The following is a 15,578-nucleotide window of genomic DNA, read 5'->3' on the forward strand; positions in this document are numbered from 1 at the left end:
GAAAGCTTACTGGCAATCCTAAGAGAAGACATAGAGTCCTCTGCTTTGTCAGAGACGTTTCAGGTGCTCATTATCATCTGCTGAAATGGAATCCCAGGCCAGGCTTTACCAAATGCCTTGGTGAATCCTGCTTACTGTCCTCCCCTTCCCTCTTCTCTTTCCTCTTCCTCATAAATAATCTTTGTGAAGCATTTTCAGGCTTTCCAAGTGGTTTTTAATGTGTTATTACAAAGTAAAATGCATTTTACTTGTCCAAATATCGTGCCAAGATTTGTTTTGTTTGGGGAGGAGGTGTTTGGGGGATGCGAGAGAGAGCAGAAGGAGTTTTGAACCCTGGGGGAGAATGAAAAAGCAAAGTTACAGTATAGGAGAAAACACCTCCAGACTCTTGTTCCAATTGGAAATTATATACTCAAGCAGGTAATATCTTACTGATTTCAATTACTCTTAATTCTCCTGCAGAGGTAAGCTGCTACCCCTATCTGGGAACTGACTGTATTTAGTCAGCCTTCCTCCTTATGTGCAAATCCAGCTCCCTGAATAATCAAGGGCAGAAGTGTGTTGGGCACTGGTGAATTCAAATTCACGTGCAGTGTTTTATAGAGGGGTATTTTGTTAACATAAGTCTGTGTGGTTAGCCCTACAAAATCTCTCCTCTTGCTTTTACTTTGGAAAAGGCCAGTCTGTCTCTGCATATTTAATTTTCTTCTGGGTTGCCCTTAATTGTTCAATTGGCAGCTAGCATTTCTATAGCTCTTAAGCAGTAGCAAGGTACTTTACATTTACCTCACAAGAACCCTATAAAGTAGGGTTTTTACTTATGGGGAGCCATCAAGACCCAAAGTGAGCTTGGGCTGGGGCCTATTGAATGGCTGTTGCCTCAAACTGAGACCTAGGAAAGACTTTAGCTTAAAAATGGCCAAGGTCTCCTACTACATCTGAGTCCTTCTCCAGTCACCCTGATCTATATCTGATCACTGGACCCAAATGGCTCTGGAGAAGAAAGTAAGGCTGGTGACTTTGCACAGCCCTCCCTCACTTAAATTAAATTCACTTGCAAGTCAAGACATCACCTTCCTGATGTCATTGGTTCTCTTCCAGAAAGAAAATTGAGCAACAATTTAAGGGGAAAGTAAGACTGAGAGAGATGAAGAGAGATTTGCCTAGGGTCACACAGCTAGGGAGTGTCTAAGGTAGGATTCACATCCAGGACTTCCCAACTCTCCAAAATGTCACCTAGCCACCTCTCAGTTAAACTAGATGACACCTCTAATAGACAACAATACCTTTTTCTATAACAACTATAAAATTGTCTCCCATCAAAGGATCTTTAAAACATTCATTCTTTTAAATTTGATCATTTGATGCAAAAAGAGGAAGCATGGGGTGCATTGAGAGCCAACCTTGAATTCTAGAAGACTTAGGTTTCAAGTCTGCCTCTGATCCTGCCTCACTGAGACTATGGATAAGTCACAGACTCTCTCTGTGCTCCTTGAAAACCCTCCAAGATTACACAGTGAGTAAAATTTTCTAATCTGCATTAATGGAGAGAATTTCTGCCATAAGAGTTCCCTATCTGAATGAAACCACAAGTTTAGTTGTTTGTTTTTCCTATGTGTCTTTGTAGTAAGCCTATTTTCAAGTCAGGAGTCCATAAAAAATGCTAGCCTTTTAGTTTAGTTTTCAAGTTTGAATTTGGATATTTATTGGTAGGAAAGAGAGAGGAAAGAGGGGAAGAGTAGGGATCATAGAAAGGAAAGAGAGAAGAGGTCTACATTTTGCTTAAATCTATATACAGATGTCCAGTGACAGTTTAGGGCCATTTCTGCCTGGTGAGGTTTTTATCTCCTGCATAGATTACCTTAGATGTTGACTAAGGAAAAAAATAGATTCTCTCTTGCTTGGCAACTTTAGCTATTATTTTGGGCCCAATCCTGTGCCCTTCATTACTTTTCAGATCTCTGCTTAATGATACTTTCTTTTCTACTCATGATATGAACATAGAGTTGTGAAAGAGATTTTGCAAATCCCAGTCATCTAAAATGAGAGGCATCACATTGGAGAATTTCAGAACTGGAAAGATCCTTTGAGAGAGATGCTACCCTAGTTCTATGGTAGCCATCCCTAAAATGCCAAAAATGATCCCTCAAGCAGAACATTTCACAGTTGTGTTTTCAGTGATGACATATTGCTGGCAGAACGCACCTCCCTGGCCATCCATTTCATCTTTGTACTCTTGTGATATACTCTGAAATGTACTTTTCTTCCTAATGCTTCAACTAAGGTTGTTAATTGGGCAATATAGCAATAAAGAAAGCATCACACACACACACACACACACACACACACACACACACACACACATACACATACACATATACCCCAAAAATAACAAAACAGAAAAACAGTTCAAAGATTGATCTAACATCTTTATTCAAATAAAACAGTTAATTCTCTCACAAACCTCATAGTTACTAATAAATATTTGGCCAAGTAATACAAATGTGCTTTTTACCATCTTCCAACTTCATTCAACATTACCTTCTTCAATAATCTTTAATCATATACTGACAGCATAGAATTAAAAGACATGTAAAACTCAATCCTGGGGCAGCTAGGTGGCACAGTGAGTAGAGCACCTGCCCTGCAAACAGGAGGACCTGATTTCAAATCCAGCCTCAGACATTTCACACAGGTACTAGCTGTGTGACCTTAGGCAAGTCACTTAACCCCAATTGTCCTGCCAAAAAAAAAAAAACCTTAACCCCTTTGCCTTTTATGGGTGGTGAAAGTGCCTTGGTACCTAACAAAAGATGAAGGGAAATAACTATATTGTACAGACCACGGGCCATGTAGGGAGTCCAGTAAACATTGTGTAGACACCTTAGATTTGGGAAGTGTTGGAAAGAAAACCTGAAGTACTGGACATGTTTATTTTGCCAACACAAATCCTTCTGGATGTTCCATGGAGAGATCGAATATGTCAGGTCTTATACTGTAAGTGGCCCGTAGAGGTACTACAGAAATGTTTAGTACAATTTCTGAGTAAAAAAGGGTGTTGTTTGACAGGTGTAAAAACAAAGGAAATGGTCAAAGAGAAAATAAGAGAGACATGGGGATGCACCTTCTGTTCAAAACTTAACATGAAACATGAATAAATAATAAATAATAAATTATAATAAATAATTAAAAATAAGGAATGTTTCTTAAGGAAAAAAAACTGAACCCCATCATGTTACCTCTATGAGATCAGTATTGAAGGATTGTTTAAATCAAGAGATCATTTCTGTTGAATTTTTCTTTTAGGTGACACATTTGTTTGACAATGGAGGGACAGTCTTCTTTGCTATTTTTATGGCAATATGGGGTGAGTATTCCTTCATTCCTTCTCTTCTTTCTGGGGGAAGTTCATGGGGTCACAGAAGATGAGATGAAAATGTGTCTTTTTGTCAATATTCGTGAATGAGTTCAACAGTGAATTTGAATCTAGTGTTGGGGTTGGCTTCTTTGTCCCATCTATCTTAAATGCAGCCTCCATAAATTAATTTTTTGATCTAACCCCAATGTCCCTATTTCTGCAGGTTAACTATTTTCCTTTGGCCCTTCCCCCAAACCTCCAAAAAAGATACACTGTGGCATCTATGCTGATGGAAAGATATAAGACTTCTTTTCTGTATTTATTGCTCCTTATTAGTGACCAGTTCTAAAAAGGAGAAAGTGCCTTTGGTCAGTCTTGTTTGTGTATATATGTGAGTGATCTTTACATTCCTTCTTTTTCTAGGCCTGGTCTATTTAAAAAGATCACAGTATGTGGAACCCCTGCCAGCATTCCATTCCATACCCAGGCTAACAATAATAATCTAAGAAGCAATACTATTCCACTCTGGATTTCTATTTTCTGTTATTTGAGGGGGTGCAAAATATTTCTATTTTTGCTTATATTCTCATTTAAGAGTTTCTTGGTCTCTTCTTCAGATTCCTACATCTTGTAATTCATATAGAAAGGAGTCTTGTTATAAACCTGTGGGGTCTGCAGCAAGTTAGAATTTCTCAGGGTGTTGGCATTTCTTTTTCCAGAAATGTAATATTTCTTTCCCTGATGAGGTCATTTCAACCATGTCACTGTCTCCTCCAACCAGCAATCTCACCCTAGAAAACTGAAGGCTCATTTCCAGGGGCTGTAAAACTTTGGAGAGACAGCGGAACAGTATATGCGGAAAAGGCAATGGGGCAGAAAACGTATTTTCTCTCATGGATTTTCTAACACCTCACATATTGTACCGAGTTCTCACCACACTAAAAGGTCACGTAGGATGACCAGGCTAGTGACAGGTCATAAACTCAACAAAGAACAAATATCACATCTCTACTTTTAAAAGAAGGCTGATAAGGTAGTGAAACTAGAAAACTGTGTTGAATTGGGAGTGTGGAAGAGAAGAGAGATTTGTAAGAATTCTGGAATAATTTCTAGCTGATAGAAATTTCTTCCAATCCTAGGAGCCTTGAATTTGGGTCATTTACTCTCATTGAACAAGGTCCTAGGTAATCATCTGGTTTGATATGCTAGCAATATGGAGCCTTTTAGCTTTTCTTCAGTAAATATTGTCCTTTTGGGGGGTGGAGCCAAGATCACGGCTGGAAAGCAGGGACTTGCTTAAGCTCTCTCCCAAATACCTCCAAACACCTGTAAAAAATGGCTCTGAATAAACTCTAGAGCTACAGAACCCGTGAAATAGCAGAGGGAAATAGGTCTCTAGCCCAAGAGAGCCTGGATGGTCACAGGGAAGTGTCTATCACACAGTGCTAGGAGCAGAGCACAGCCCAGCGTGGGCTGTGCCAGGACAGACCAGACCTGGAGTCAGCCAGCTGGAACAGGCCTTGGGGCCATGAATCATTGAGCTGTGGCAGTTACCAGACTTTTCAACACACAAACGTCAAAGAGCAGGTTACTGGGAAACTGCAAGATCGAGTTCTGAGTGGTCTGGCCACCATCCCTGGGGGTGGCAGAGGTGGTGTGATGATGGTGGCAGTGGCAGCATCAGGAAGCTCCTGCGGGTGCTTCCAGAACTCCAGCATCAGCTGCTTCCCGAATCCCTGGCTCACACGGTGGGAGAAATCTAGCAGCGGATCAGAGCAGGAGTGCAAGGAGTGCTTTGTGGGCACAAAAGCAGATTCTCTTGCTGTGCCCTGCTTGGATCTGGATTGCAATCCTGGTTGGCAGTTCTTAGGGGAGGAGAGGCACTGCTGTGACAGAGCCTGGGGTGACAGTGGAGTAGAAGTAGCTCCGAAAAGAGCAGTGCTTGGACCCGAAAGCTTGAGACAAAATATTCTCTACTCTATAAGCAGTCACATCCCGACGAAAAACTCAAGGGTCAAGGAGTTGACTGGGAACATGAAGAGGCAGTGAAAATGGACTCAGATTCACACTCAGACTCAAACTCTAGATTCCTTTTTTGGTGACAAAGAAGATCAAAACATACAGCCAGAAAAAGTCAACAAAGTCAAAGAGCCTACATCAAAAGCCTCCAAGAAAAATAAGAATTGGGCTCAGGCCATGGAAGAGCTCAAAAAGGATTTGGAAAAGCAAGTAAGAGAAGTAGAGGAAAAATTGGGATGAGAATTGAGAGCGATGCAAGAAAACCATGACTTGCTAAAGGAGATCCAAAAAAAAAATACTGAAGAAAATAACACCTTAAAGAATAGACTAACCCAAATGTCAAAAGAGCTCCAAAAAGCCAATGAGGAGAAGAATGCCTTAAAAGACAGAATTAGCCAAATGCAAAAGGAGGTCCAAAAGACCACTGAAGAAAATACTACCTTAAAAATTAGATTGGAGCAAGTGGAAGCTAGTGACTTTATGAGAAATCAAGATATTATAAAACAGAACCAAAGGAATGAAAAAATGGAAGACAATGTGAAATATCTCATTGGAAAAGCCACTGACCTGGAGAATAGATCCAGGAGAGATGATTTAAAAATTTTGGACTACCTGAAAGCCATGATCAAAAAAAGAGCCTAGATATCATCTTTCAAGAAATTATCAAGGAAAACTGCCCTTATATTCTAGAACCAGAGGGTAAAATAGAAATTGAAAGAATCCACCTCTTGCAAAAGATCCCAAAAAGAAAACTCCTAGGAATATTGTCACCAAATTCCAGAGTTTCCAGCTCAAGGAGAAAATACTGCAAGCAGCCAGAAAGAAACAATTTGAATATTGTGGAAACACAACCAGAATAACACAAGACCTAGCAGCTTCTACATTAAGGGATCAGAGGGCTTGGAATATGATATTCCAGAGGTCAAAGGAGCTAGGATTAAAACCAAGAATCACCTACCCAGCAAAACTGAGTATAATGCTCCAAGGCAAAATATGGATTTTCAGTAAAATAGAGGACTTTCAAGCTTTCTCATTGAAAAGACCAGAGCTGAACAGAAAATTTGACTTTCAAATACAAGAATCAAGAGAAGCATGAAAAGGTAAACAAGAAAGAGAATTCTTAAGGGACTTACTAAAGTTGAACTGTTTTGTTTACATTCCTACATGGAAAGATGGTGTGTGTAATTCATGAGACCTTTCTCAGTCTTAGGGTAGTTGAAGGGAAAATATATGTATGTATGTATGTATGTATGTATGTATGTATGTATAGACAGAGGGCACAGGGTGAATTGAGTATGAAAGGATGATATCTAAAAAAAATGAAATAATTTTAAGGGGTGAGGGAGGGAGAAAGGGAGAGATAGAATGGGGTAAATTATCTCACATAAAAGTTCTTTTGGAAGGGAAGAGGGGGCAGGTGAAGGGGAATGGGTGAATCTTACTCTCATCAGATTCAACTTGAGGAGGTAATAACATACATACTCAATTGGGTTTCTTACTCCACAGGAAAGTAAGGAGGAAGGCATTAAAAAAAAAGGGAGAATGATAGAAGGGAGGGCAGATAGGGGGAGGAGGTAATCAAAAGCAAACACATTTAAAAAGGGACAGGGGCAAGGGAGAAAATTGAATAAAGGGGGACAGGATAGGATGGAAGGAAATATAATTAGTCTTTCACAACATGAGCTTTATGGAAGTGTTTTACATAATGATACAGGTGTGATCTATTATGAATTGTTTGCCTTCCTAGGGAGGGTGGGTGGGAAGGGAAGAGGGGAAAGAATTTGGAACCCAAAGTTTTAAAAGCAGATGCTTTAAAAAATGTCATTTTTTTTTTTTTGCATGCAACTGGGAAACAAGATATATAGGGAATGGGGCATAGAAATCTATCCTGCCCTACAAGAAAGTAAGGGGAAAGAGGATGAGGCGGGGAGTAGGGTGAGAGAAGGGAGGGCTGACTGGGGAATGAGGCAGTCAGAATATATGCCATCTTGGAATGGGGGGGAGGGTAGAAATGGGGAGAAAATTTGTAACTAAAAATCTTGTGGAAATCAATGTTGAAAACTAAAATATTAAATAAAATGATAAATTAATTTTTAAAAAAAATATTGTCCTTTTTAAGGAAAACTAGGCTTAGTATGAGATACAGCTTAAAATAGAGAATTCCTTTGAGAGAAAATAATCAAATGCAAACAAGACTGGCAGGGGACATGTAGCTTATTATGTGATTGGCATTCTTCATCAATATATCTCCATTGATCTGACGATTTTAAAATCTGCCTTATATCTACGTGACTGTCATATCCTGGACATCTCAAGGATTTGACACAGTCCTGGGCATGAAACGAGATTCTGTAGTCTGAAGCCCTATTCCCCATGGTTTATTTAAAGTATAGGCTGTAGGGATAGTCTTCATTTGAATCTTTTCTCCCGCCCTTTCCGTGTTCTTCTCCATGACTGGGTCATCAGGGACAGAGGAGCTGAAGAAGTTGACGCCTCCAAAACCCAGATTGTAAGTGTCAGTTGTATTGTCTAATCGGTGAACTGAAATAATAACAGAAACAATGCGAAATGGTCTTATGAAACTAGCAGTGGCAGGGTTAGCCCTGCTTAGAACTACTTGAGCATTGCTTGATATAAGAAACCATTCAAGATTCTAGGAGGTCTCTGAGCTCACCTGTCTCTCTGGGGGCTATTTCCTCTAGCAATATAAATTGTAACCTATACAAATATGTCCGTATGTGACATTATATTGTGTATGTGTGTGTACATGTATATGAACATGATTACTCATATATGGGTTGTATTACATGTATGTGTGTTGGGTGCACTGCACGTGTATATTATATGCACATTCACATGAATGTGCATTGTATAGTATGTGTCTGTGTCTACTTTGTGTATTTATGTACGTGTGTATACATGTTTGTGTATGTATGTGTATGCACACGTATGTGTACTGGAGTGTATTATGTATATTTACATTTATAAAATCTACGCCTATACATGCATACTGTAGCATAGAGGCAGTATTCTGCACTTTTCTGTGTATAGTGTATATATAAATCCATACATATGTGCATACATACATAGGCCATGCTACATATACATACTACATTTACCTATGTGTGCGTGCATATATTTATATCTAAATATTCATATATATGGATGCATACATGTACATTTACATGCATATACACATATATATTTTGGGGTGGGAATAGTGCTCATTATTTGTATGTGTATATGTACATGAAGGTTTTGTGGTTATGTTGTGTGTTTTGTATACATTTGTGTTAACTTATTCTATATATGTTTGTGTGTATTCTATGTATGTTCTGTATATGCGTATATTTCTATGTATGTATACATGCTTGTGTATATCAGTTGGAATGAATGGCCAATAATGGGTCCCAGCCCAACCCTCACTTGTTCATTGTTTGGATTTTAATGGCTTAGAGTGAGTGTAAACAGAAATTGTTCTGGCCAGAAACTCTGAGGGTCTTCCCCTCCTAGATTGATTCTTTTATAAAGGCAAACTAGGCCATCTTTCATCTCAATTCTTACCTAGCCTTTAATTACTGGATGGGTATTGCCTAAGACAAACTGAGACCTTGGAAAGACCTTAGCTTAAACATGCCAAGGTCTACCACTGCATTTAGAGTCATCTTTAGTTGTCCTGGCCTATGTCTTGCCACTGGACTCTGGTGACTCTGGAGGAGAAAGTGAGACTGATGACTTTGCACAGCTCTACCTCTCTTAAATCCAATTTGTTTGCAAGTCAAGATGTCACCCTCCTGATATCATTGGTCCTCTTTGAGAATGAAGGACAAACAACAATCTGTGAGTAGTAGTAGCTGCCCCACTGGGGACTCAACTGACCAGTTTCACTAGAGTAATGCTCCTTCCTCCCTGCCTCCTTTCCTCTGTCTACATGGGGAATCATACCCTTACATGTGGGTGCTTTGCTGAAAGGAATATGAACTTTGATTGCTGAAACCTTGCAAGGTATCTTGGGGATTGGGGGCTGGATTTTTTTTTTATCTTCCCTATTTATTTATTCTATCAAAAAAAAAAAAGCAAGTGGAACAATTACCTCTTTTGTCCCATCTAGTTTCTTTTATGACCTCTTGAAATAGTGCCCTGGAAAACCAGGCTTTGATAAAGACCATCAGAATTCAAATAGAGCTACTTGCCCATACCTTAAACCCAAATCAGTCTGGCTCTCATGGATTGGCCAATAATAGGTCTCAGCCCAAGCCTCATTTGGTCATTGTTTGGATTTTGATGGCTCAGAGTGAGTATAAATAACAGTTGTTTCCATTCTTGCCAGAGACCCTGGGGGTCTTCCCCATCTAGTTTTCTTTGTTTTTGTTTGGGTTTTTTTGAGCTGTCAAAGTAGGCTATCTTTTGCTTCATTTCTTACTTAGCCTTAAATCACCGAATGGGTGTTGCCTCATACAAACAGACCTGGGAAAGACCTTAGCTTAAAAAGGCCAAAAGGTCTCCTACTAGGTCATCTCCAGTAAGAAAGTTGATTCCTTGAGGACCCCAACTCAAACTCTAATCACTATTGGTCAGTTCATTATGATTCCATAGGGGTAATGATTATAAGTTTTGTATATTTTGCCCCAGTGCTGTGAGCTACAAATTAAGTTCACTTATTTAATCATAGGAAATTAACCAGAGACCCTCCGCTCTTGTTTTCACATTCTCATGGTGACCAAGCCCAATGTGACAGAGGTGAATCAACTACATGGAAAGCCCCCCTAAATTGTTTTGAACCTCCAGAACATTCTCTCTTGTCCAACATGAGTAGGTGTCCATCTTATGACCACCCAGTCAGTGGAGATATTCCTTGCTTCACTATACTCATAACCCTGCTGACAGATCATTATTAGCCTATACATCATATGTCAATGAATGGAACTATTCTGCATTTGGTATAACTATTCTTAAATGTTAGATATCTAACCCTATAAAAATAGGGCCCTGGAAGTAGGGGTCATCTCAGATTTTGAGGAAGATCTGAGGTCCCCTTCCTTATAGGGGACCATGGACCCTTTAATAAAGTGCCCTTGGTTCAGAGTTCTGTCTTGGTCTCTCTGATTGTAGGTTGAAAAATTTTTATTGCCACACCAGTCATCCTGACCTATGTAATGCTGGTGGACTCAGATGACCCTGGAAGAGAGAGGGAGGCTGATGACTTTGCACAGCCCTGCCTCACTTAAATCTAATTCACTTGCAAGTCAAGACATCATCCTCATGATGTCATTGGTCCTCTTTGAGAAGAAAAGACAAATAATAACAACAGTATATTAACTGTTCTATATATGTATATGTGTCTATATATGTTCTATATATGTGTTCTATATATGTATACATAAATATACATGTTTGCATGTATTGGAATGTATGTGTGCATTTGTGTGTATTCATATATACTTATATACATGTACACACAGGCACACATATTGTGGCACAGATATAGTGTTCTGAATTTGTGTGTGTATATATGTTTGTATATACATAAATATGTCTATACCTATTGGAACGTATATCTGCATCTTTATGTGTTTGTCTTTGTATGTGTGTAAATGTAAATACATACATATGCATATACACACATACTTCATATTGTTGCATGGGGTTAGAACTCTGGCCTTAAAATCAGGAAGCCTTGTGACTAAATCTTGCATATTACTAGCTGTGTGTCCCTGCAGAAGTCACTCAGTGTCTTTCGATCTGTTTCTTTATCTGTAAAATACTCGTAGAACCTACTTCCATGCATCATTCTAAAGATCAAAGGAGACCATGTGAAAATGAAAAGCTCTCTGCAGACATAAAGCTCTCTATTGCCCATGAGAAAAAATGAGAAGAGGAGAGAGAGAGGAGGAAGGGCCTGGAGAAAGAGGGTAGAGAGAGAGGGAGAATCCAGCAAAGGAAACCCTTAGAGACACAACACACCCCATGAGATAGTTCTGGCTTTTGAGTTCAAAAGTCTTCTGTTCACAAGCCAGTTCTGATTCTTTCCAGTCAGTCTTACCACAACCTTCCACAACTTTCCACAACCTTCAACTTGGCCTTAGGCAAGTCAGTCTCTGAGTGCCTTTAAGCACCTCCCCAGGCCTTGACTATTAAATTCCAATTGTTTTTCATTCTATTTCCGTAAAAGTTCCCATACTAGGACTCCCTCCTGCTGATTGGAGCTCCTTCTCATATTCACACATATCGATGTGATTAAAAACTATAGCACGTTTTGAATTCTGACTTTTAAAAAATACGTGTAATAATCAACATGTTTCTCTGTGATAATGAATGGCACTCCACTTCATCAATAGACTAGTGGTATAGGCACTTGAAAGACAACAAAAATGTTCTACAGTGGGGCAGAGGAGTCAGTTGCACACATTAAGGTGAATTATAACATCTCTGGCCCTGCTGTTTTGCAAAATTTGCCACAGGAGCTAATTTGGGAGCAGAAGCTTGTCTTTTAGCATCGCAAACCAGGCAAAAATAAAAAGTATAAGTGTTTAATAGACTTAAATCCTAAGAAAGAACAGAATTTGGGTGGCCATCAGAGCTTATTGGAATCAGCTAGCTTTATTGACCTTGACTAGATTGTGTTCAGAACTTGTTTAAACACTTTTTTATTTACAAGGCAGTAGCTAACTCCAAGGAGTATGGGGTGTGGATTAGGAGACACTTGTGTCATGTGTAAAACTGAAAATGGAGATTTGTCTGATGAGGAGTAGGTCAGACGTCAGAATTGACAACATCACATCTGGTTCAGTTTATTTTATTTTGTATAAAAGTTCTTTCATTACTTTACTGCTTAAAGTGGTTTACCATTCCATTCTATGGATATTGCAGATGACATTTATTTACACTTGAATTTAGAAAATAAATCCAAGAATGACTGGGAAGTAGGTACTGGGGAGTCTATAGAGATAGATAAGAGGGCATTGACAGTATTCACTCTGAGCCCCTTCCCTTCAGTGGCATCCAGAGCAGGGCCGTGGTGGTCTAATCTTTGGAAATTCATGGGATGAGAATGAAGCTTTGTCTTATTGTTGCTGAGAGACAATGATATTTCCATACTCTCTAGGGATATTTAATAGATGGGTTAAGATGGCAAGATAAAGCACTTATTAATTGATTGCTCTGTGGCCACTAATATGCTAAGCACTGAGAATACAAACATAAGCAAGCAAGACAATCATTACCCTCAAGGAGCTTCCATTCTAAGCCAGGGAAGACAACTCACCACTGGGGTGCTAGAGAGCTGGTGGGAGGGCAGGGGAAAGGGGAAGAACAATGAAGCAGGCGAAGAGAAGGAGGTAGAGTCCAGGCCAGAGTGAGATGAAGCATGGCTGGGGTCCTTCCCAAAATGGTGGTCCCGAGGAGGGAGTCACTAAGGACAGTAGGTTGGCAATACGGCATTCGAGTTGCTAGATTCTAAAGCAATTAAACAAAATGATGCATTATTTACCTCTCCCCCAAACCTTCCTTAAAGTCCAACTTGCAAAATTTAGTTTTGGGATTCTGGAATGGCTACCTCAAATCATTTATGCTGGAAAGGAAGTATAAAGTCAGATACCCCACCCCCTAACCTTCACCCATTGACCTGGATTGTTTCAGGTATCATCTTTCTTGGGACCATAAGATCATAGTTCTGGCACTGAGAGGGACCTCAGAGACCATCTAGTCAAGCCTTATCCTCTCCGCCTCCCCAACTTTAATTTACAGATGAGTGAACTAAGCCCCAGGAACATTAAGTGATTTGTCTGTGGTCACACCAGTTATGAAGTACCCAACCTAGGTCTTCTGATGGCATTCCCAATGCTTTTTGCAGCATTATATATACTGCCTCCTTTGTGATGGGAGGTAAAATAATAAGCTGAAGTCATCTCTAATACCATATGCTCTCCCACCCAACCTTCATTATGGGATTGTGGGCTATTCTAAGAGTCCTTTAATAAAAAGACTACTGTATGCTTGTGAAGTAAGGCCATAGACCTATTTCTTACCTGGCTCACTCCTCTCATCATAAAAGCGCTGGTGGACAAAAAAAGTGTTTCTCCTCCTCTTCCTGTACAACAGGAAGGCAACAGTTGCAAGTAAGGCAGCTCCTACCGCAGATCCCAAAACAACTCCAAATACTAGTCCAACCTTTGTTTTCTCTGCAGGGGGAGAAGTAGCAAAAATGAATTTCTAGATTTGTCAAAGATCATAGACCATAAAATCACAGGTCTAGAGCTGGCTCATCCCTCACAATTTATAGGTGGGATAACTGAGGACATGGCAGATGGAGTGACCGCGACTTAAACAAAAGTCACACAGATGATAACAGATTTGAAGCCAGATCCCAACTCCAGAGGCCAGGAGATGTAGCCAAGTAGGGCAGGTTTGCATGTGGATCTTTTTTTCATCCTCTAAAGTAAAATGTAAACTTATTAAGAGCAGGAATTGTTTCATTCCTTATATTTTATCCCCAGCACCTAACAAACAGTTATTGATTCATTTCATTGATAATTATTAGGGATTTTTTCTGTTAAAAAATAGCATAGAGGGTAAAAAAAAAAGAGTTTAGTGTCAGGAAAACCCTGATTAAAAATCCCAGTTCTAGGACTTGATTGTAATCCTGTGTAAATCAGTTTCACTTCCATTTGCCTCTGTTTCTCATCTCTAAAATTTGGATAATTATAGCACTTAACATTTGTAGAGTACTTTGCACACTTTAAAGCACTGTCTGCATGCTAGCTATTATTATTTTATATTCTATTTTATTATTACTTTTATTTTTAGCACATACAGATACATATACATACAGCCATTGAAATAACAGTAAAGTGGCCAGGGGTAATCCTGATAGGGACTAAGTTCTGTGATTTTTCAATGTGTGCCTTCTAAATCACCAATTCGGATACTAATGACAATAATTCATAACACATAGCAGGCCTGTAAAACACAGCAGGCCACACTAGCCATATGTTGTTCAGGCCTGCTTTATGTAAATCCCTCAGCATAAACTGACTCTGTGAAGTTCCCTTATGGGAGACCTGCACAACATACCGCTTTGCGGTCCACAGGCAGCCCACAGGCCCTATGTTGTGCAGACCTGATGCATAGACAGCTGGCCTTAGAGTCTGAAAGTTCTAGAACTTCAAATCCTGCCTCAGACATTCTGACTGTGACCCTGAAGGCAAGTTGCATTAGACTCCCCATGCCCCAGGAAATGTTCCAAGCCAATGGTTTTCAAGGTGTGGTCCCAGGATCTCCAAGACACTTTTAAGAGGTACACAATTTCAAAACGATTTTCACAGAAATAACAAAACATTATTTGCCTATTGAAATAGTTTTCTTTTTTCCCAATGATATTTTTGCACAAGGTCAGATATTCTTCATATACTTCAACCAACGTAATATATTGCGGGAGACTGAGTGTGCAGAAGCAGATAGACATAAAAAAGCCAGACATAAAAAAGATTTGCAAAACTATGTAAAATGTTTTAAATGTGTAAAAATACTCTTCTCACTAAACTTTTTTTGCTTTAGAAAATAATAGGTTTTTTAATAGAAGTCTAATATTAACATGTAACATTACATTTATATATATTATATAAAGGTTATATATGTTATATTGTATTCTATTAGTTATCATATTATTATATTATATATAATATTATATATGTAATACATGTATATAATATAACTTATGTTAGCATGTGTTAACATGATTTATTATTATTTTAAGTGAATTAATTTTAATTTCAGTTTTAATGACTAATGATAAATATCAGTAACTATAACACATACAAACAAAAGACCTTTGGGATCCAAATTTTTTAAGAATATAGAGGATTCTTAAAACCCCAAAATTTGAGAACCACTGCTCTAAAGTTATAAATTGAACAGCATTAAACCAACTTTTCCAGACTTCCTATGCTCCAAGTACTTTCCTTCACTTACTCTCCGGCGATCCCAGCCTCCTTACAGTTTTCCCAAATAAGACGCTCAGCTCTGGGCATTTTCCCTGGCTGTCCCCCATGCCTGGAATGTCCTCTCTCCTCAGCATCACCTCCCTTCAATCTACTGATTAGCTCTAATCTGTCCTGTACATAGCTTGTTTGTATGTAGTTGTTTTCATGCTGTCTCATCCTTTACATTGTAAGCTCCTTGAGGGCAGGGACTGTCTTTTGTC

At 39.1% G+C, this 15,578-nt stretch overlaps 1 protein-coding gene across 1 annotated transcript in view; it reads left to right on the forward strand.

The window, feature by feature from the left end:
* Positions 1–15,578, forward strand: part of ANO3 (anoctamin 3) — a 270,486-nt gene that overhangs the window by 172,219 nt on the left and 82,689 nt on the right. The window contains exon 14 of the mRNA XM_036764751.1: positions 3,307–3,367. Coding sequence (XP_036620646.1) covers positions 3,307–3,367 — 61 coding nt within the window. The remainder of the gene's footprint in view (positions 1–3,306; positions 3,368–15,578) is intronic.

The sequence above is a fragment of the Trichosurus vulpecula genome, chromosome 6 (genome assembly GCF_011100635.1).
Source record: "Trichosurus vulpecula isolate mTriVul1 chromosome 6, mTriVul1.pri, whole genome shotgun sequence".
Taxonomy (NCBI): Eukaryota; Metazoa; Chordata; class Mammalia; order Diprotodontia; family Phalangeridae; genus Trichosurus; species Trichosurus vulpecula.